The following is a 17,107-nucleotide window of genomic DNA, read 5'->3' as shown; positions in this document are numbered from 1 at the left end:
CCTTAGTGGTGCTTTGGAACATGATTTTATGCCATTATATGTAAGTTTCAATTTGGTAAGTTCCATTATTCTAAAATAAACCATACAATTCAGACTCAATTTTAGATGGGTATGCATCCTGATTTTTCCTTTTAGTTATGCTTTATTTCTGGAATTTTCATATCAGTGCAAAGTGCCAGCCTAACAGGAGTTTTGCAGTTTAATCTTGCTCTACTCCTAATTCACACCTTCCCTCGAAGCTTTTCTATGGCTCTTGGTGGGAAGCTGGTGTTAAGAACAGGGATGCAATAGTAGATGTCTATTTAAACTGTGAGATATTTTTATAACTGGTGTGGAAATGAACCATCACAAACATGTCTCTGAATATTTTATGATTGGTAGTTGCCCAATACTGTCGTATCCAAACTACCTACGGATTGATCTCGGCCCCTAGCTGGGGCCACCCTGTAATTGAAACATCCCACAGGACTTTTATGAATAAATTTACAGAACAGATATGGTACTATTTTTCACCTCCAATCCAAAAGTAGCCACTCACTAGGGTAACTTAAATCATTGCAGTAATTACTAACAAGTCCTTAATCCCAATGATACTCACTTTAAGGGTTCTCTCTTTAAATTAAAGCACTCCTGTTGTTTAAAATCAAAACAAATATGGCCACTGCACCTAAAATTAAGAGGAAGGGTTCTGAAGTCTTCAGAGATTAAAGCTTAACTTGTACACCACCCACCCACCCCAGTAACTTATTATGTAGTATGCTCTCCCCTATGTCTGGTCAACCTCCTCATCCCAAAGCAAAATCATTGCCGTTAATGGGTTCCCATCTCCAGTGAACAGTGTGTTCGCTTTTCTGCAAACAATCCAATCCGTCCATGTTGCTTTTTTTTCAGTTTTGCAAATACCAGTTTTTAAAAGGCAGGGATAGAGGACCTCGTTGTTCGTTGTGGTACCTGCCAGTTACCTAAGTTAACCTAGTGATAGGACATTCTTTTTTCATATATACTAAACTGTCATTTGTCAGTGTCTGAGGCAAAATCATCACAAAGAAGTTTCTACTGGTGAATTCAGTTATCTCCTGGTGTAGATCTGGTCAAGTTAACTAAGCCAGAATGTCACCTCATCAGTGCTAAGTGAAGAAAGCCATAGCTACTCAAAGATATGACCTGTGTTTACGTTAAAACTAAGACAAGGGATCCCTGGGTGGTGTAGCGGTTTGGCGCCTGCCTTTGGCCCAGGGCGTGATCCTGGAGACCCAGGATTGAATCCCACGTTGGGCTCCCGGTGCATGGAGCCTGCTTCTTCCTCTGCCTGTGTCTCTGCCTCTCTCTCTCTCTCTCTCTCTCTCTCTCTCTCTGTGACTATCATAAATAAATAAAAGAAAAAAAAAACTAAGACAAGATGATTACTAGACCAGGGTCAGTGGAAAATAAGTAGTATTGCACCAATGCAAGACAAAATATACTTTATTGTGACAGCAAATGCACATAGTGCTGCAGGTAAGGCATGCTACCAGGGATCTGCATATCATCAAAGGCCAGTATGGAAAATGAATGGGAATGAAAGCTGTTTCTTAAAGCTTGAAGATTTATTCCATGGTAAAGGAAAGCTCATTCATGTCCACTTATCTCAAATGCAATATTATACACCTACTTAATCAGAGACCTGTGCCTCTAACCAAGAGCCAAAGGCAAAGAGGAGAAACTTAACTGTACTCAGAAGTCACTTCTAATATCAATGACAAAAAGATTTTGCTAGTTGAGGCAAACATCCTTTCTAGACAAAGACCTAGAGATTGAGCACTCAAACATCCATTCATACATTTAAATAATGAGCCAATTTTAATGCCATTTATTCCATCAGAAACAAATACTAGAGTATCTAGAAATAGATTGGAGAAAGAAACATTTTTATTTTAATATTTCATAATGTTGTAAGTTTGGGGCTAAAATAACACCCTGAGTCAAATTTGATCCCTGAAGGGACCAAGTACAGTTTTAATTTCAATAGCCGAACTTCGGAGGGAAGATCTGAGAAAATAATGCTAATGACAGATCTAGCCCTTTGATGAAACTATTAAGTTCTACAGACTTGTCAAAATCAACACAAAACTGAGAGGCTGAAAACGCTTTGCAAAGCATTATTTTTAGATAGCCTCCTTCAATTTCCCCTTCGTTTAAAACAGATGCAGATGAGAGGCTTTCTGCATGAACGCACACTGGCATTCTGTTCAACTCTTTTCTAAACACGGTACTATGAATTTAAACAGTATGCTTTAATTTAAACAAAGTAATCTCTTATACACAGTCAATTTAGCTCAAGAGAGGAAAAGAAACACTATTATGAAAATTACTTATCAAATACTCCACTTTTCTTTTAAAAGGTGTTTTTAAAAGCAACACAGGACCAAAAACATCCAACTATTACTTTATTTATATTACTATGCTTAAGTTACATGGAAAAGACAACCAAGCAGTTCTGCCCCATTTCAGGAAAAGTTTCCAATCAACACCGATTATATGGTGACAAATAACTAGGAATGGTGACGTCTATGGGTCAAGACTGACAAGGAAGGATGGGCTCTGGTGCCACGGTTCATCTCTGACAAGAACATGGCACAGCGGCCAGCACAAGCCATCTAACACTGAACCTTTAGCGCTGGTCGCAAATCTGGACCTCTTCCCTGAAGCTAGCAAGTCAAGTGAAATAACTGGGTTTAAAAAAGAATGTTTTAAACGAAGCCCAAGTAAGTTTAAAAACCATGCTCTTGACACATTTTCCTTTCAAAATTTACACAAAACACACTTTTTCACTCCGATAGCCCAGATTTTTTTTTCCCCTCACATAGCCCATCAGGTAGCTGCAGACAGACTATTCTGCCTCAAGATGTAAACACAGGGAAAAAAAAAATTAACGGCATCTGCATAATACTCTCTCTACACACTGCTGCTGGATGGAAAATTGGAAATTAAAAAAAAAAAAAAAAAAGAAAAGAAAGAAAGAAAGGTTCCATCTTAGATTCTCACAACCTCTTGTTCCGCAGTTCATGAATCCGACCCTGATGCTAAGGTGACAGTGTATGTAAGTAGATTTTTGTTTTCAGTGAAGGAGACCTGGGAAAAGATGGAGTTATCTCTTTTTCTTCAAGAGTTATCTGATGGTACATGCTCCTCGAAGCCCTCACTCTCTCGTACTAGAGCACGTTCCAGGATCACACGGCCTTCCTTATAGCGCTGGCTGTCTTCAGTGGCAAACTCATAGATCCATCCGAGTTTGCTATTGCAGTTCTTGCAGCTCACATCTCGAACCATGTGGCGGCCAGTGAGCATGACCCGGTCTTGAACTTCACTGTATTGTAGATTAACTACCTAAGAAACACAAGAACACAAAATTGCCAAGCCCTGTAAGTTCTGTGCCAAAAAAGCACATGTTGTTTTGGTTGGTGCAATGTCAGAAAGGCAAAGAGCAGTCGTCACTTTAGTCAAACCTACCATACCCTTTCCCAGAGCCATTTTAGGAAGCTGCCCTGAGAGGCAAACATCTGGAAATTGTACTGCACTGTCATCTAATACAATCTTGCACTACTGTACCATGCATGTACTGGTCCAAGCCACACTCTTTACACACACTAGTTACATTTCTGTTGCAGTGAAGAGTCCTCAACCTGGCACCATAAAATGTTGATTTGGGTCCAACTGTTATTCACCATTAAATGAGGAGTTCAAATAAGGCTACCAATGAAAGAGAACCTGGTATACAATAGGTATTCCACAAAAAAAAAAGTTTGCCAAATTTGTTTCTGGAAATATATTTTATATATAAACCAGCTAGGTCACACTAGGCCTACTAAATTGTGATATACAGTTTTTTTTTTTTTTGATATATAGTTTTCAACTGAGGTCAAATAATCTGTGAAAAATTTCCAATGGTTCTGAATGTCCAACGATCCTCTAAGCTTTACATTTCCGTAAAGGGCCATATAGTATTTCTGGCTTCGAGGGCTATATAATCTTTAACTAATTATATTTAGCTCTAATATTGTAGCACAAAAGCAGTCATAGGCAATACATAAATGAATGAGCATGCTGTGCTTTATTAAACTTCATTTACAACAAAGGGTAGCTGGCCTGCCATAGTGTACCAATTCCTGCTCTATTCGTAAAGAAAGATCAATAAGTATACACTATCAATTCTTTGAGAGACAAGCTGATTTCTAAATGGAAAAAAGGGGTGGTCCACTGGGGAAGTTTAGCTGAACTTTTAAGAGCAGTATCCTAGACTAGTTGTCTCTCAGCCTAAAAGATTGGGAAATTCAACTCTACTAGTACACATTAGACTCCAGGAGGCAGAATCACATCAACCAATTTTAAAAGCAAGCCAGAAATTAGAGAGGCAGGCAGACTAGTCATTAATTTGTAAATCAGGAAACACTTTTCCTGTTGGCATGCAATAAACCACAACATAATCAGGATGATTGGTGAACATAAATTAGAGCAAGGGAAGTTGGTTAGATGATCTTTATTCACTTGCACTGTCAAGCTATGAAAGCTTAATGCAGCTATCTCCCTAAAAGGATAAATCAGTGATATGGGAAGAGGGGTATTTCTGCCCCTCCTTCCATAGTCTGTGAAGTCACTACTAAATTATTCTAAATGTTCTGAAGCAATAGAGACTACCCTACTTATTGTAACACAGTCTTTAAACTTCCACAGTAAAAAAAAAAAAAAAAAAAGAAAAAGAAATAAAAAAGAGAAAAATCACATTCTAGTAATGTCTTCCTGAGATCCCATTTCTACGTGCAGATTGTAGCTCTCCTTCTGACTCTTTCTGGTATCTTCAAGCTCTGAGGGATATTCTGGTACTGCTGTCAAACGTATCCACTGAACCCACTAGGGAAATGCAACTGGTTTTCCCACCAACACCAACCTTGTTAAAAAGAAATGCTCTGCCAGTGGCGCCGGTGAACCGAGTAGAGATGAGTTCTGAGCGGTTGGTCAGGATTGTGTCACAGTTTGCACAAGAAAACAGACGGGTACCACCGATATGATCAAGGAAAATTCTGCCCATTTTTTTAGCTGAAGTTCTAAAAACCTAGAAGCAAACAGAAAAGGACAAGAAAACATTATGATTAAGAAAAAAATTGTTGATATTTACTTGGTGGGGGTAATAGACAACTATATATATATATAAACAAAATATATGCGATTTCAGCTTTGGGACTCCGTTTAGGAAGTAGCTCACTCTATACTAAAGGATCCAAGGTTCATGTACTGAACAAATAAACAGGCATATCAAGCTAAGAGCTGTTTAGAAGCAGTGAGCCAAGGAAGCAAACATGTTTAGGCAAGGCCAGAACAATATCACTTCTCTTTTGGTTGGTGTGAAAAACGCAGGAAGAAAATACAGAATCAGAAACCAAATAATGAGAAGCACAGGCAGAGATGGGAGAAAAAAAGGCTTCACCAAAGTGTTAAGTATACATTCTGAGCATATTAATTTGAGGAAAGACTTGTGGGGCATGCGTGGTATGATCACAAGAGTAGAAAAAGGGGCAATCAGAAAAGAAGAAGAGGGTAGTTGTGGTTAGGAGCACACAGCTCTGGTCATCAGGTACACTCCCAACCACTTAGGGGCATTGGTACTAACTTCAGTTAAGTTGGAGTCTGTGGAGCACTGAACTCGGTGCCTTTCTCACTTCAAAACTGTCACAACTCGGTGAGGTTATCACCCACATTTCATAAATTATCCAAAGTTATTAACTGATCAAAGGTCACACCGCTTTCAAGTACAATCATGACTGGAATGCAGTTTACCCACCCGAAAGCCCAAATTCTCCCATTACCCTGATATAAGACTAGGAAAACAAGCACAGAAAAGGGAAAGATAAGCCATTATTATATAACTTATATTTCAGAGATCATACTGATTTAATAAATCATGGGAGTGCTGAAACACTGAAAAAAGAAGCTTTGAAACCAAATTCTGAAACAAGGATAATCACTTCAGTATTTCAAAAGAGTTAATATGTGCAACTCCTAGAATTCACAGCAGTTAATCCTCTTAAACACTATTTTTTAAAGATGTAGATATAGTCAAGAATATACTATAGTTCTCATTAAAAAAAAATTTATTCCTGGTATAGTATTAGCCCTGAGTTTCAAATATTTATATCACATATCCTTAAAACGGCATGCAGAGCTGATATAGCTGCCACTATGAAAAAAAAAAACCCTACAATCTATGTCTGTAATAAGAATCCACTGTCATTTTAAATTTGGGAAAATTTCATTACAAATTAAAAAGGAAATTTCATCATTCCTTCGTACATCTGTGAACTTAGTTGTTAGGCAGTTCTAATAAGTTGTTAGGCAGTTCTAATACCAGAAAAGTCATTATAACAAAGATCATTATGACTTTCATTAAACATTCCAATATGGAAGTTCAATGAGAATGAAAAACAAATGGTAAATACAATTAAAATTTGCGGCTACTGAAAGGAAAACCACTGCACGTTAACAAACATGTCAATGAATAAAACCTGGGTGAAAACAAGACTTAAGAAATGATATTTAGCTTTTTGATTACATTTCTGCAAAATGACAAAAGGTTAAGAGTTCTAATTGTTTCCCAGACTTTAAAATGATAGCATTCCGGTTTTTCAGATACTTAAGAGCACAGTATTTGTTAAAGGTCAGAGATTGCAAATTTTAGGCCTGCAGGCTGAACTCATTTGGTGGCACAGGGAGACAGCAATCAACAAAACCACTCTTCTGTTACAAAACATAGAATTTGGCCCGTGGTTTTTTATCAATAAAAAACATGTGGGCCACCATTAAACATGAGAGAATTCATTGAAAAGCCTTTTTTTTTTTTTAAACAATGGGGAGATTTGGCCCATGGGTCACGTGTTCTCATATGGCAACAATGCCTGGAGGAGAGTGGTAGCTAGGACTCCGCCAAGGTCACACTGGGTCTGCTCAGTCACCACACTCTGCATCACATAATTATCTTCCACCTTGTAAGACACTTGAGTTTATGACTCTTCATATAACCACAGCATACAACACCTGTAAACAGGTGATCTGGGTCATGTTTCTTACTGCTCCTCAACTACAGAAAGTAATCAACAGCAAGGTTTTACAGTCTCACCTCTCAAGATGCAGTCCTCAGATTCTGTATTTCTCTGAAAACCAGGAAAGTGCAGTGATTCAGCCTCCTGCTTGGGCTTCTGGGACTCATTACTTTAAAACCAATTTTCCTTCAAAAAGTTTGTATCATAACTTCAACCATAATGCAGGAATAACTAGAGGTCTTTGAACTGGCCACGGCAGACAATGCTGCTGTGGAAAACGTACTACTGGACTTCAAAATGAACTCTCCCTGTACCCTCTGCCTGCATCATTCTATCTTTGACTCAAAATTACAATATAGCTGTGACCATTTGCTACTGGATACAAGTAAGCTCTTTATTCCTAAATGGGGTAAACAGATTTAATATGCTTTCTCTTCCTCGCCTCAAATTCAGTCTATTTTTTACTTTTACCCAAGTATTTTTACTGGATTCAATTATATGACTCATTACCAAGACCAAAAATATCTGTGCAGAATCACTATTCCTAGTTGTGGTTTCCATTTATAGAGTACTATATATGTATATAAAACTGTAAAATTAGTTATTTGCCAAAAAAGATAGGCTAGAATACCATGGAATCTAGAAAAAGCAAGCAAAACATCCCTTTCTGTCAGAGGTCTAGTCTTTAGGAAGTGGAAAAATCTCTGCAAGGTCATTGGGTTCTAGGTGTTAAGCCTTAGTTTTGCAGGGCTAGAAACTCAACCTACTACTGACTCACACTATCCAAATTCTCAAGAGGCTGATATCAATCAGAATGCCACTTTATTATTTAAGGAGGAAGGTCATTAAAAAGCTAAGCTTCTGAATCAGGTTTCTTTGGATCTGGAGGATATACTAAACTCTGCCTTAGACCTAGTAATTATTTAGTGTCTACACTGTATGGGACACTGCATTTGGTACTTCATATACCACATTTAATCTCGACAGTTTTTCAAGGGTCACCCTACTTTTGTAGAGGAAGAAATAAAGTCTATGTGACGGGGCCTGAATAAAACCTTGCTCCAGTTCTTTTCCCTCTACTCATTCTATAGTGACTACAGGGTTACTAGATTCATGGTCTTTCTCCCTCAGATTTATCATGTACCCTTTCTGCCTCTATGCTGTTCCTTCCTATATTTCCTTTCCTGGTTGGTGGCCAGTTCGAATTACACAGTCTCCTAAACTAGTAAAACTTGGCAACCTCTCACAGAAATTGCAAAACTAACAATACTTCCTAAATCCATTCTCAGAGGTCTTTCCTCCTTCCCTGTCAATGTCTTAATTCAAATCCTCATCCCTTCCAGATAAACCTCTTGTGGGCAGAGAATGTGTATTAAATGCAACGCACATTCACAAGGTGTCCCTACTTTTGTGTTAAACTGAATAGCGCTATAAAGATAAGGTCAAAGGCATGTGCTTTTTCTTTTTTTTTTTTTTAAAGAGAGGGAGAAAGAGAGAAGGAGAGGGAGGGGCAGAGGGAGAATCCCAAGCAGTCTCCATGCCTAGCATGGAACCGACTCAGGGCTTGATCTCACAACTGAGAACACACTTGAGCCCAAACCGATTGAGCCACCCAGGCACCCCACCATCTCTAAGAGCTCTCTAAGACCACTCCTCTACAAACTTTGAAACTTTTTTTCTGCCAGAGTATAGCTCATTCTTTTAACAAAAAAGTCCCCAGACTTTTTAAAGGAATAATTTATATACCATAAAGTTTAGCTACTGTAAGTATACGGTTGAATAATTTTTAGATTTTATAAGGTTGTGCCACTTTATATCACCAGAATCCAGCTTTAGAATATTTCTATCACCTCCCCCAAATTCCCACAAAGCCCTCTACAGTCACAGGCAACCAGCGATCTATTTTCTATTTTTGTTTTTAGATCCAAAATATTTCCCAGATATGTTAGACTTAGTAGACATCCAGATCTCTTCAGTCACATATTTTAAAAACACCTTAAAACTGAGCTGCCTTTACAGATGACTAATGCTCTCTGTGGTTCCTAGGGGTACCTTACTGTGTCTCTCAGTAATAAAATGAATGCTTTGGGATCTGTCAGTGCTGATGTTCAAGTTTCTAACCAAAACTAGGGCTAAACTCATTATAGCTAAAGCTTTAAGATGCTTTCTTCCTTTTTAACATTTCAAGCAAATCCCAGTCATTTAATAATCTTAATTCTAGTAAATATCATTTCCCAGGTTTTATAAATAAGGCCTCTTTCATACTAACTTTTCTTGGTTCCAGATTATTAAAATCCTTAAAAGCTTCAAATAAATACCAAACGTGGTTGTTTACTAGGAGCCTATTACCAGTTTATCTGAAATTAATGGAAACTGAAGGGCTAAAGTTAAAAATATAAGTGAATTCACAGATGACCTAAAGATCCCATTTTAGTAATTGTTTCAGTTTCCTTCCCCTTCAATAGTACACTTAGCTACCTAGAACTTTAAATTTCTATTTTAATAGGAGACTCTGGTGAAGCAATCACATTTTTGAACATCTACCTTTTAATACAATCTTTTAAAAATTTACAGGATTTACAGAATATGTAAGAGGGAAAAAGTTTTGCTTTGAATAATCCATGAAATACAGTATCTCCAGGAATGTATTTCAGATGATGCTCGAACAATGTGGGAGGTGAGGTTAGGGATGCCAACCACGCCCCCAACCTTGCAGTCAAAAATCTGCATATAACCACTGACTCCCCCAAAACTTAATAGCCTATGGTTGACCCGAGTGACATACTGACAAAATATATGTCAAATAACACCTTTTGTATGTTGAATGCATTACAGTATTCTTACAATAAAGCTAGAACAGAAAACTTTATGAATAAACACATCCACAGTACTAGATTTATCGAAAAAATTCACGTATAAGCTGACCCATGCAGTTCAAACCTGTGTTCTAGGTCAACTATTTAAAAAATCAGACAATGTGGACTACATTTTAATTGAGATTTAACTTTTTTTTTAAGTTTAGGTTTACAGTATAAAAACAAGATTTTTCTTTCAGAAATTCATAAAAGACAGGTTTTTGCATGGGTATAAGTTTTCAGTTCCTCTGGGTAAATACCAAGGAGTACATTACTGGATCATAAGCTAGGTTGGTTGGTTTGTTTTTTTTTTTTTAGGTTTGGTTTTTTAAGAAACTACTACATCTTCCAAAGTGGCTGTAGCAATTTACATTCTCACCAATAAGGAATGAAAGTTCCCGTTACTCTACATCATCTTGAGCATTTGGTGCTGTCAGTATTCAGGATTTTGGCCATTTCAATAGGTGGGTGTGCAGTGGTATCTCATTGTTTTAGTTTACATTTCCGTAATGGCATCCGATATGGAACATCTGATATGGAGCATCTTATCATATGCTATTTGCCATTATGTTGCGTTTTTAAGAGTTCTTTGGATATAATGGATAAGAAGTTTATCAGATGGCTTTGCAAATATTTTCTCTTAACCTGTGGCTTATTTTCTCAGTTTCCTGATGTCTTTTGCACAGAGGTTTTTAATTTCAATGAAGTCCATCTTACCAATTCTCTCTTTCACGGGTCATGCCTTTGGTGTTGTATTTAGAAAGTCACTGCCATATACAATGTCATCTAGATTTTTTCCTATGTTATTTTCTAGGAGTTTTATAATTTTGCATTTTACAGGTAGGTCTGTGATTTTGAGTTAATTTTTGTGAATGAGGTATAAGGTCTGTGTCTAGATTTTTCTTGATGTGGAGGTCCAGTTGTTTTAGCACCGCTTATTGAAAATACTATTTCAGTTCTACTGTATTGCCTTTGCACCTCTGTCAAATATCAGCTGATAATTATGTGGATCTATTTCTGAGTTCTCTATTCTGTTCCACTGATCTATTTGTCTATTCTTTGGTCAATATCATATTGCCTTGATTACTGAACCTTTATATTAAGTCTTAAAGTCAGGTGGTCAGTCTTCTGACTTTATTTTTCTCCTTCAATATTGTATTGGCTATTCTTTCACCTCTCTATAGAAACTTTAGAATCAGCTTGTTGATATTCATAGAGTAACTTATTGGGATTTTGATTGGTGCTGCACTTAATCTAAAGCTGGGAAGAACTGGTATCTCGACAATGCCTACCCATGAACATGAAGACTACATTTCATTCTTGATTTCATTCAGAGTTTATTTTCTTCATATAGATCTTGTAACATTGTCAGACTTATACCTAAGTATTTCATTTTTGGGGGATGCTAGACACTATTGTTTTTAATTTCAAATTCTACTTGTTCACAGCTAATATATATGCAAACACATATACATATCACATAGACATACATGTACACACACACACACACACAATCAATGACAAATAAGGTACCTTGTTCTTTGGTTCATTGCTATATATTTTCCTTAAAAGGAGGGGTCAGCCAACTAAGGCCTGTGGACAAAATTCAGCTCACCACTGATTTTTGTATGACCCACAAGCTAAGAATGGTTTTTATGCCTTTAAATGGTAGGAAAAAAGACATCAAAAGATTATTAGTAACACATAAGAACTACGTGAAATTCAAATTTCAGTGTCCATTGATAAAGTTTTATTGGGACATAACCACACCCATTTGTTTATACTGGACAGCTCTCTCACTGCCATGGCAGAGTTTGAATAGTTGTGGCTGAAATCTTATGGCTTGTTAAATTCACAAAATTCACTATCTGGCCTCTGACAGTATGCTGACCCCTGTTAAAAACTCTCTGAAGAAGAAAAAAAAAAAAAAAATCTCTGAAGGATGCCTGGGTGGCTCAGTGGTTGAGCATCTGCCTTAGGCTCAGGGCGTGATCCTGGAATCCAGGATCAAGCCTGCATCTGGCTCCCTGCAGCCTACTTCTCCCTCTGCTTGTGTCTCTGCCTCTCTGTCCCCCCCCCCCCCCCCCCGTCTCTTGTGAATAAATAAATTAAAATCTTAAAAAAAAAAAAAATCTCTCAGATAGTGAAAAGGGCTTTTCACTTAGAAAGTAGACAGTCGGGACACCTAGGTGGCTCAGTGGTTGAGCTTCTGCCTCTGGCTCAGGGCCTGATCCCAAGGTCCTGGGATCAAGTCCTGCATCGGGCTTCCTGCAGGGAACCTGCTTCTCCCTCTGCCTATCTCTCTGCCTCTCTCATGAATAAAGAAAATCTTTGGGGGGGGGGGGAAGTAGACAGTCTTTCTCAGTAAAAAAGTAAACTTAGTTGGCACTCAGGTTTAAGGATTAACAGGAGTATTTTGCAGAGGATCAATTTAATCCTGCTCCCCTTTTCTTCACAGGTTTTTCTAGCTAAAATCTTTAACTTTCTATAATCAGATCAGCTCTAAAAAGATTACAAAAATCAATAATATATACCAAGCTGCTGCCTCCTTCTCTCCCTATCCCCAGGATTTAAACAATGTGGCCCAAATATTTGAATTCTGGAGTCAGACAGCCTGGGTTCAAATCTCAGCTCTGGCCCTTTAAAGCTGTGTAAACTCTGGATAAGGTATCCTCTGCTTCTTCAACAATATCCATCTCTGAGTTGTAAGAATTCAATGCAGATAATCCATTATGAGAATAGTGCCTGGCACACCACAAATATTAAACAAATGCAATAAAAGTAGATTTCCTTCTTCCACGTTCCCCATCTTAACTTCCCCATCCTATTAAAGAAAACAAAAAATATGAAACAAACAATTAACCCACTTCACCTCCTGTTAATTACTGCAAAGCTAAGCAATGAGGTGACAGAAATAACAAGCAAAAGTTAGAAACCTTCTGAAGCATCTCAGATTCTCAGTGTCATAGTTCTAGCCCTTCCTGTAATTAACAATCCAGTTGGGATCCAACCCTGGCAAGTAGAATTGGCCAAAGAAACCATCACACAGTCCAGCCCTAAAAATACCAGGGAGAATAGCAGGTATTGATTTGCATCTCTAAGGATCCACTGATGAGAAAAACGCCTGTTCACAGACTTTTCCTCTGTAAAGCAATTGTTTCCTCAGGGCACTTCCACAGAACAGATAATACTGGTTCACTACCTATTGCTGGACAAGCGAGCAGGGCTTTTCTGATGCCAGGAGGTGGTTGGCAGATGTAACCCACAAAGACGCTCTACAGCAGAGAACTGAACGTGCCGAGGCCTAGGGCAGAAAGGGTTCAAGAAATCTGCCCTTCCAGAGAAGACTGTGTTTTGTAATGGTTCTGGTAAAATGAAAACATGCTGAAGCATGTTTGTTTATCTGTTTTTCAGTCTCTCCTCTCTCCAAGACAAAGGAAGTCATAAAACCTAAAGACTTTTAATCGTGCTGGGTTGATTACTATAATTAACATTTAATGCCATTATTCTCTCATCAACTATTTTCATACTGACTTGTGACTAAACTCTTGAAAACCTACAAGGGAGAAAATAAATTGAGTTCAATCCATAAAACCAATTTGCCAATTTTTGTACAAAATATTTACCACGCCAAGGTTTCAGTGACAAGACAAAGCTCTCTTTTCCTCTTGTTAATTCTCTTGCAATACCCGACTAGTTTCCTTTGCTGTATCAAATGATGTTCTGGTTGTGGAATCAGGTCTTCAATGGGCAGTGGCTTCTATATTTTTGTTTTGGTTCTTCAAATAATTGCCTTTGTTGTTGCTGAATGCTTTCCAGGTTTACTATTATTTCTATAATACTTATTGTTTAGTCATCACTAGAAAATAAGAGTAATCATGTAACTCAGTGAGTCAGCTAAACAATCCGAGTTGGTAATCTCCCCCAAACACCCATTGGCAAGACAAATTCGAGATCTGTCATTTGTTATGATGAAATACCATGAGTCAAAAAAACCTTACTGGGTGGACTGGAGTAAATATTAACCGTCTGGTTTCCTAATTCAGGTGAAGTTCATGTCATAGCTAAGGTTCAGTTTCTGCATTACCCAGGTATTAGCACACCGGATTACCAGAAAAATGGATAATGATTTATATAGCCATTTAGGCTCTCCAAAACCTAAAATGGTATTTTGGGCACAAATGTACTTAGGACTATCTTCACATCCATGAATATATTTAGAACTAGCTTTCACATCTCATGCACATAATTTAGGGCTATGTTAGGACTATGTTGGAGGGTAGTGTCTAATTTAATATCTTCTTTTTAGACTTAATTTTGGCTTTATTTCCCTTCCCTTTTAATGGTTTCTAACCCTTTTTCTCTCTCCTACCACTTAAGTAGAGCAAAAGGCAAATGAAGTCCAGAGAAAAGTCCTTGATGACCCAACCAGATATTATTTTTAAAAGTCACATCTTACTAACCTTTTTAGAAAAACTGTTTTCTCAAAATCTGATTTCCTAAGTTCCCCTGTACAGAGTTAAATAATTTACTTGAGCACATTTTATTATCTCCCTCTCCTATAGGTAAGATAGTTGCTAGTGATCGACTTAAAAAGAAAATCAACCAGTAGGCCTGTATTGTTGGGCACTGAGCTGGGTGAGGGCATGATAAAGTTAGGCATCAGTCCTTTCCAAGGAGGCACGTTCTACCTGGTGTTCCAGTACATACCCAGAAAGATGACAGATAAAAGCGGAAACATACATTGTGTGCCAAAATACACCTTCTATTTTGTAAATGCTCCAGGCCGGTTTTTCCTCCTAGGCTTGTCTGCCCAAAAGCTCTCCCATTTTGTAGGTCTGGGCAATCCCGATCCACTTCACAGTTACCTATTTCTTCTTCACTGCCCTATTTTTCAACTCCGGCGACACTCATTCCCTACTTTACTAACCATTAAGTTCGCACTGTTACTCGACTTCATTTGCCTAGGACTTTTCACTAAGCTACAGGCTTCTTATCTATCACAGCACAAATAACGCAATAAAGTTTAAGGAAAAGAATCCACCAGGTCGCTTCACATCTGGCAGAAATATTTACCCTGGGGAGCACTTGGTGTGTATTTTGGTTCGGCTGCGTCGGAACGCCGCGGCAACACCGTATACACGGCCACGACCAAGTGAGCTAATATCCTATTACACCCCCCCCCCCTCAGTGACTTCACCAGCAAGTCTAGTTTTCCAAAAACAGAAGGAGGTTAGCTAGCCTGAGGTCGCTTCAGGTTTTCCATCTGTCAAGGAGACCTGGAATAAAAATCCTCAGATTACCGACAGGGCTCTGCAAACAGAAAAAAAAAAAAAAAAAAAAGAAAAGTTCAAAAATACATGAGCTTTTCCACCTTCCCGGGCTCTCCCTCGGAGGGGGAGGTTACTAGGCGTCAGGACTCAACAGATCTTCGCGGCTCCCGAGCGGCTCCCAGTCCGCAGTGCGCGGCGCGGCTACCCGGACGGCGGGCAGCGTCAAGGGGGTGCGGGCGGGCGCACGCCCACCCCGCCCGGCGAGGCCGCCCGAGCCGCCCCAGCTGGCCCCAGCTGATTGCGGGCACGTGACGCCGCGGGCCAATCGGGAGGGGCCGGGCCGAGCGCCGCGCGGCCTCCTCCCGCACCACAGGCTCGGGCCGGAAACAGCTGAGCGGGCGGCGGCGCGGGGTCCCGGCGCGCCCGGGGGCGGCCCAGCAGGCGCGCCCCACCCTCCGCCGCGCCGGCGGGGCCCCGCGCCCGCCCCTGGGGCCCGGGCGGCCGGCGGTCACCCGGCGCGGCAGACACAAAGCCGGCGGCCCGCGGCCCGCGGCGGTGACCCTGAGAGGACGGGGCGCGCCGCGGCGGGACCGCGGCCCCGGAGCTCGGCCTCGACGCCCGGCCGGGGGCGCGGCGAGGGCGCGGCGAGGCCGCGGTGAGGCGGCGGCGGCGCCCAACCCCGGGCCCAACCCCGGCGCGCCCCCGACACGGCGGCGGGGACGCGGCCCGTGGGGGCGGGGCGGCCGCGGCCGGAGCCGGGGCGCGGGGCGGGGGGCGCCGCCGGCCCAACTGCCCGCGGAAGGGCCTCCCGGGGTGCGGGGCGGGGGCGCGGCCGCCGGGCTGAGGGGTCGCGAGGGGTCGCCCCGGCTGCGCGGCGGGGGCGGGCCGACGGCGGCCGCCGCGCCTGGGCCTCACAAAGAGGAAACCGACCCGCCTGGCGGCCGCAGCCCCGACGCCCTGGCCCCCCCCGGGGCGGCCGCGCGGGGACCCCGGGGGCAGCGCGGCGAAGAGGAGGCACTTCCTGCCTGGGCCCCCCGCCCTCGGCGCCCCGGGCCGATCCCGGAGCGCCCCGAAGCCGTCGGCCCCGGAGGGCTCCCCGGCGCCCCCAGGCTCCGAGCTCGGCCCTCCCGCGCCCGCCGCACTCACCCAGAGCGGCTGTGAGACCCGCGGCCGCCAGCGGCTGTAGCTCCTCAGCCGGGATGAAGCCCCTCAGCCGCCCGAGTCTCCGGGTTTAGTCAGGCCCCGGCCTTGGCCCCGCCTCTCCCCGGTTGGGCCTCAGCGTCAATCACTCGGCGCGGCCCCGCCCCCCCGAGCCGTCGGCTCTCCCGGTTGGCCCAGGACGCCCTTCACTTCCAGGCCCCGCCCCCGGCCGCGGCACCCGGCCCCTTCCGCCGGGCCCCGCCCCTTCCCTGCCGCACCCTCCCCCCGCGCCCTCTCCCCCCCGCGTAGCCGCCCACCCCTCCCAGCGGCCGCAGACCCCGGGCGGGCTCCCGCGCTCGCCCCGCCCCTGACTCGACGCCTCGTACTCGCGCAGCCAATCGGCGAGGCCAACTCTGCCCCTTCTCCCGAGGCGGCCAATGCGGAGAGACTTAGGATCCACCTCCTCCCCAGCTGAGCGCACACAACACAGCATCCACGTGAGTCAGCTTCTTAAAGGAGCAGGCTCAGCCTTTCTAATTGCGGCAGCTGTGAGACCTCGCGCGTCATCGGCGTCACCAGGTGGTGGCTAAGGCCTAGCTTTTGAGGCCCGGGGATGACAAATGAAAACGGACTGTTTTTCTAGGCAAAGCAGGTGCCTAAGTAGTTAAGACCCTACCGTGTCATTAGTTTCTTTGAGATTGCTTACTTGCTGTCACGCCTTACACAGGGCCACCTTTTATTTACGAACCCCAAACTCTTTTGAGTCTCG

At 42.1% G+C, this 17,107-nt stretch overlaps 1 protein-coding gene across 5 annotated transcripts; it reads right to left on the bottom strand.

Annotated features, from left to right (window-relative positions):
- Positions 1–1,446: 1,446 nt before the first annotated feature.
- YPEL5 (yippee like 5) lies at positions 1,447–16,495 on the bottom strand. 5 transcript variants are annotated; one of them, XM_055327402.1, is made up of 4 exons: positions 15,300–15,457; positions 13,552–15,204; positions 4,925–5,089; positions 1,447–3,366 (listed from the first exon to the last, which is right to left on the bottom strand). In XM_055327402.1, the coding sequence occupies exons 3-4, from the start codon at positions 5,063–5,065 to the stop codon at positions 3,142–3,144; spliced, it is 366 nt and encodes a 121-aa protein (XP_055183377.1). In that variant the 5' UTR covers positions 5,066–5,089; positions 13,552–15,204; positions 15,300–15,457; the 3' UTR covers positions 1,447–3,141. The 5 variants fall into 5 exon arrangements, with proteins under 5 accessions (XP_055183377.1, XP_055183378.1, XP_055183375.1 ...); XM_055327403.1 differs by lacking the exon at positions 15,300–15,457 and having other exon boundaries at positions 13,552–13,784; positions 15,002–15,229; XM_055327400.1 differs by lacking the exons at positions 13,552–15,204; positions 15,300–15,457 and adding an exon at positions 16,345–16,495.
- Positions 16,496–17,107: the final 612 nt, after the last annotated feature.

The sequence above is a fragment of the Nyctereutes procyonoides genome, unplaced genomic scaffold (assembly GCF_905146905.1).
Source record: "Nyctereutes procyonoides isolate TBG_1078 unplaced genomic scaffold, NYPRO_anot_genome, whole genome shotgun sequence".
NCBI lineage: Eukaryota > Metazoa > Chordata > Mammalia > Carnivora > Canidae > Nyctereutes > Nyctereutes procyonoides.
This window is presented reverse-complemented; position numbering and strand designations above follow the sequence as displayed.

Excerpts from the sequence above, each read along its gene's own strand:
- YPEL5 (XM_055327400.1), bottom strand. The coding sequence starts at position 5,065 with ATGGGCAGAATTTTCCTTGATCATATCGGTGGTACCCGTCTGTTTTCT. Across the intron at positions 3,367-4,924 it reads GAGCATTTCTTTTTAACAAG|GTAGTTAATCTACAATACAG; the intron begins GTTGGTGTTGGT and ends TGTGTTTCTTAG.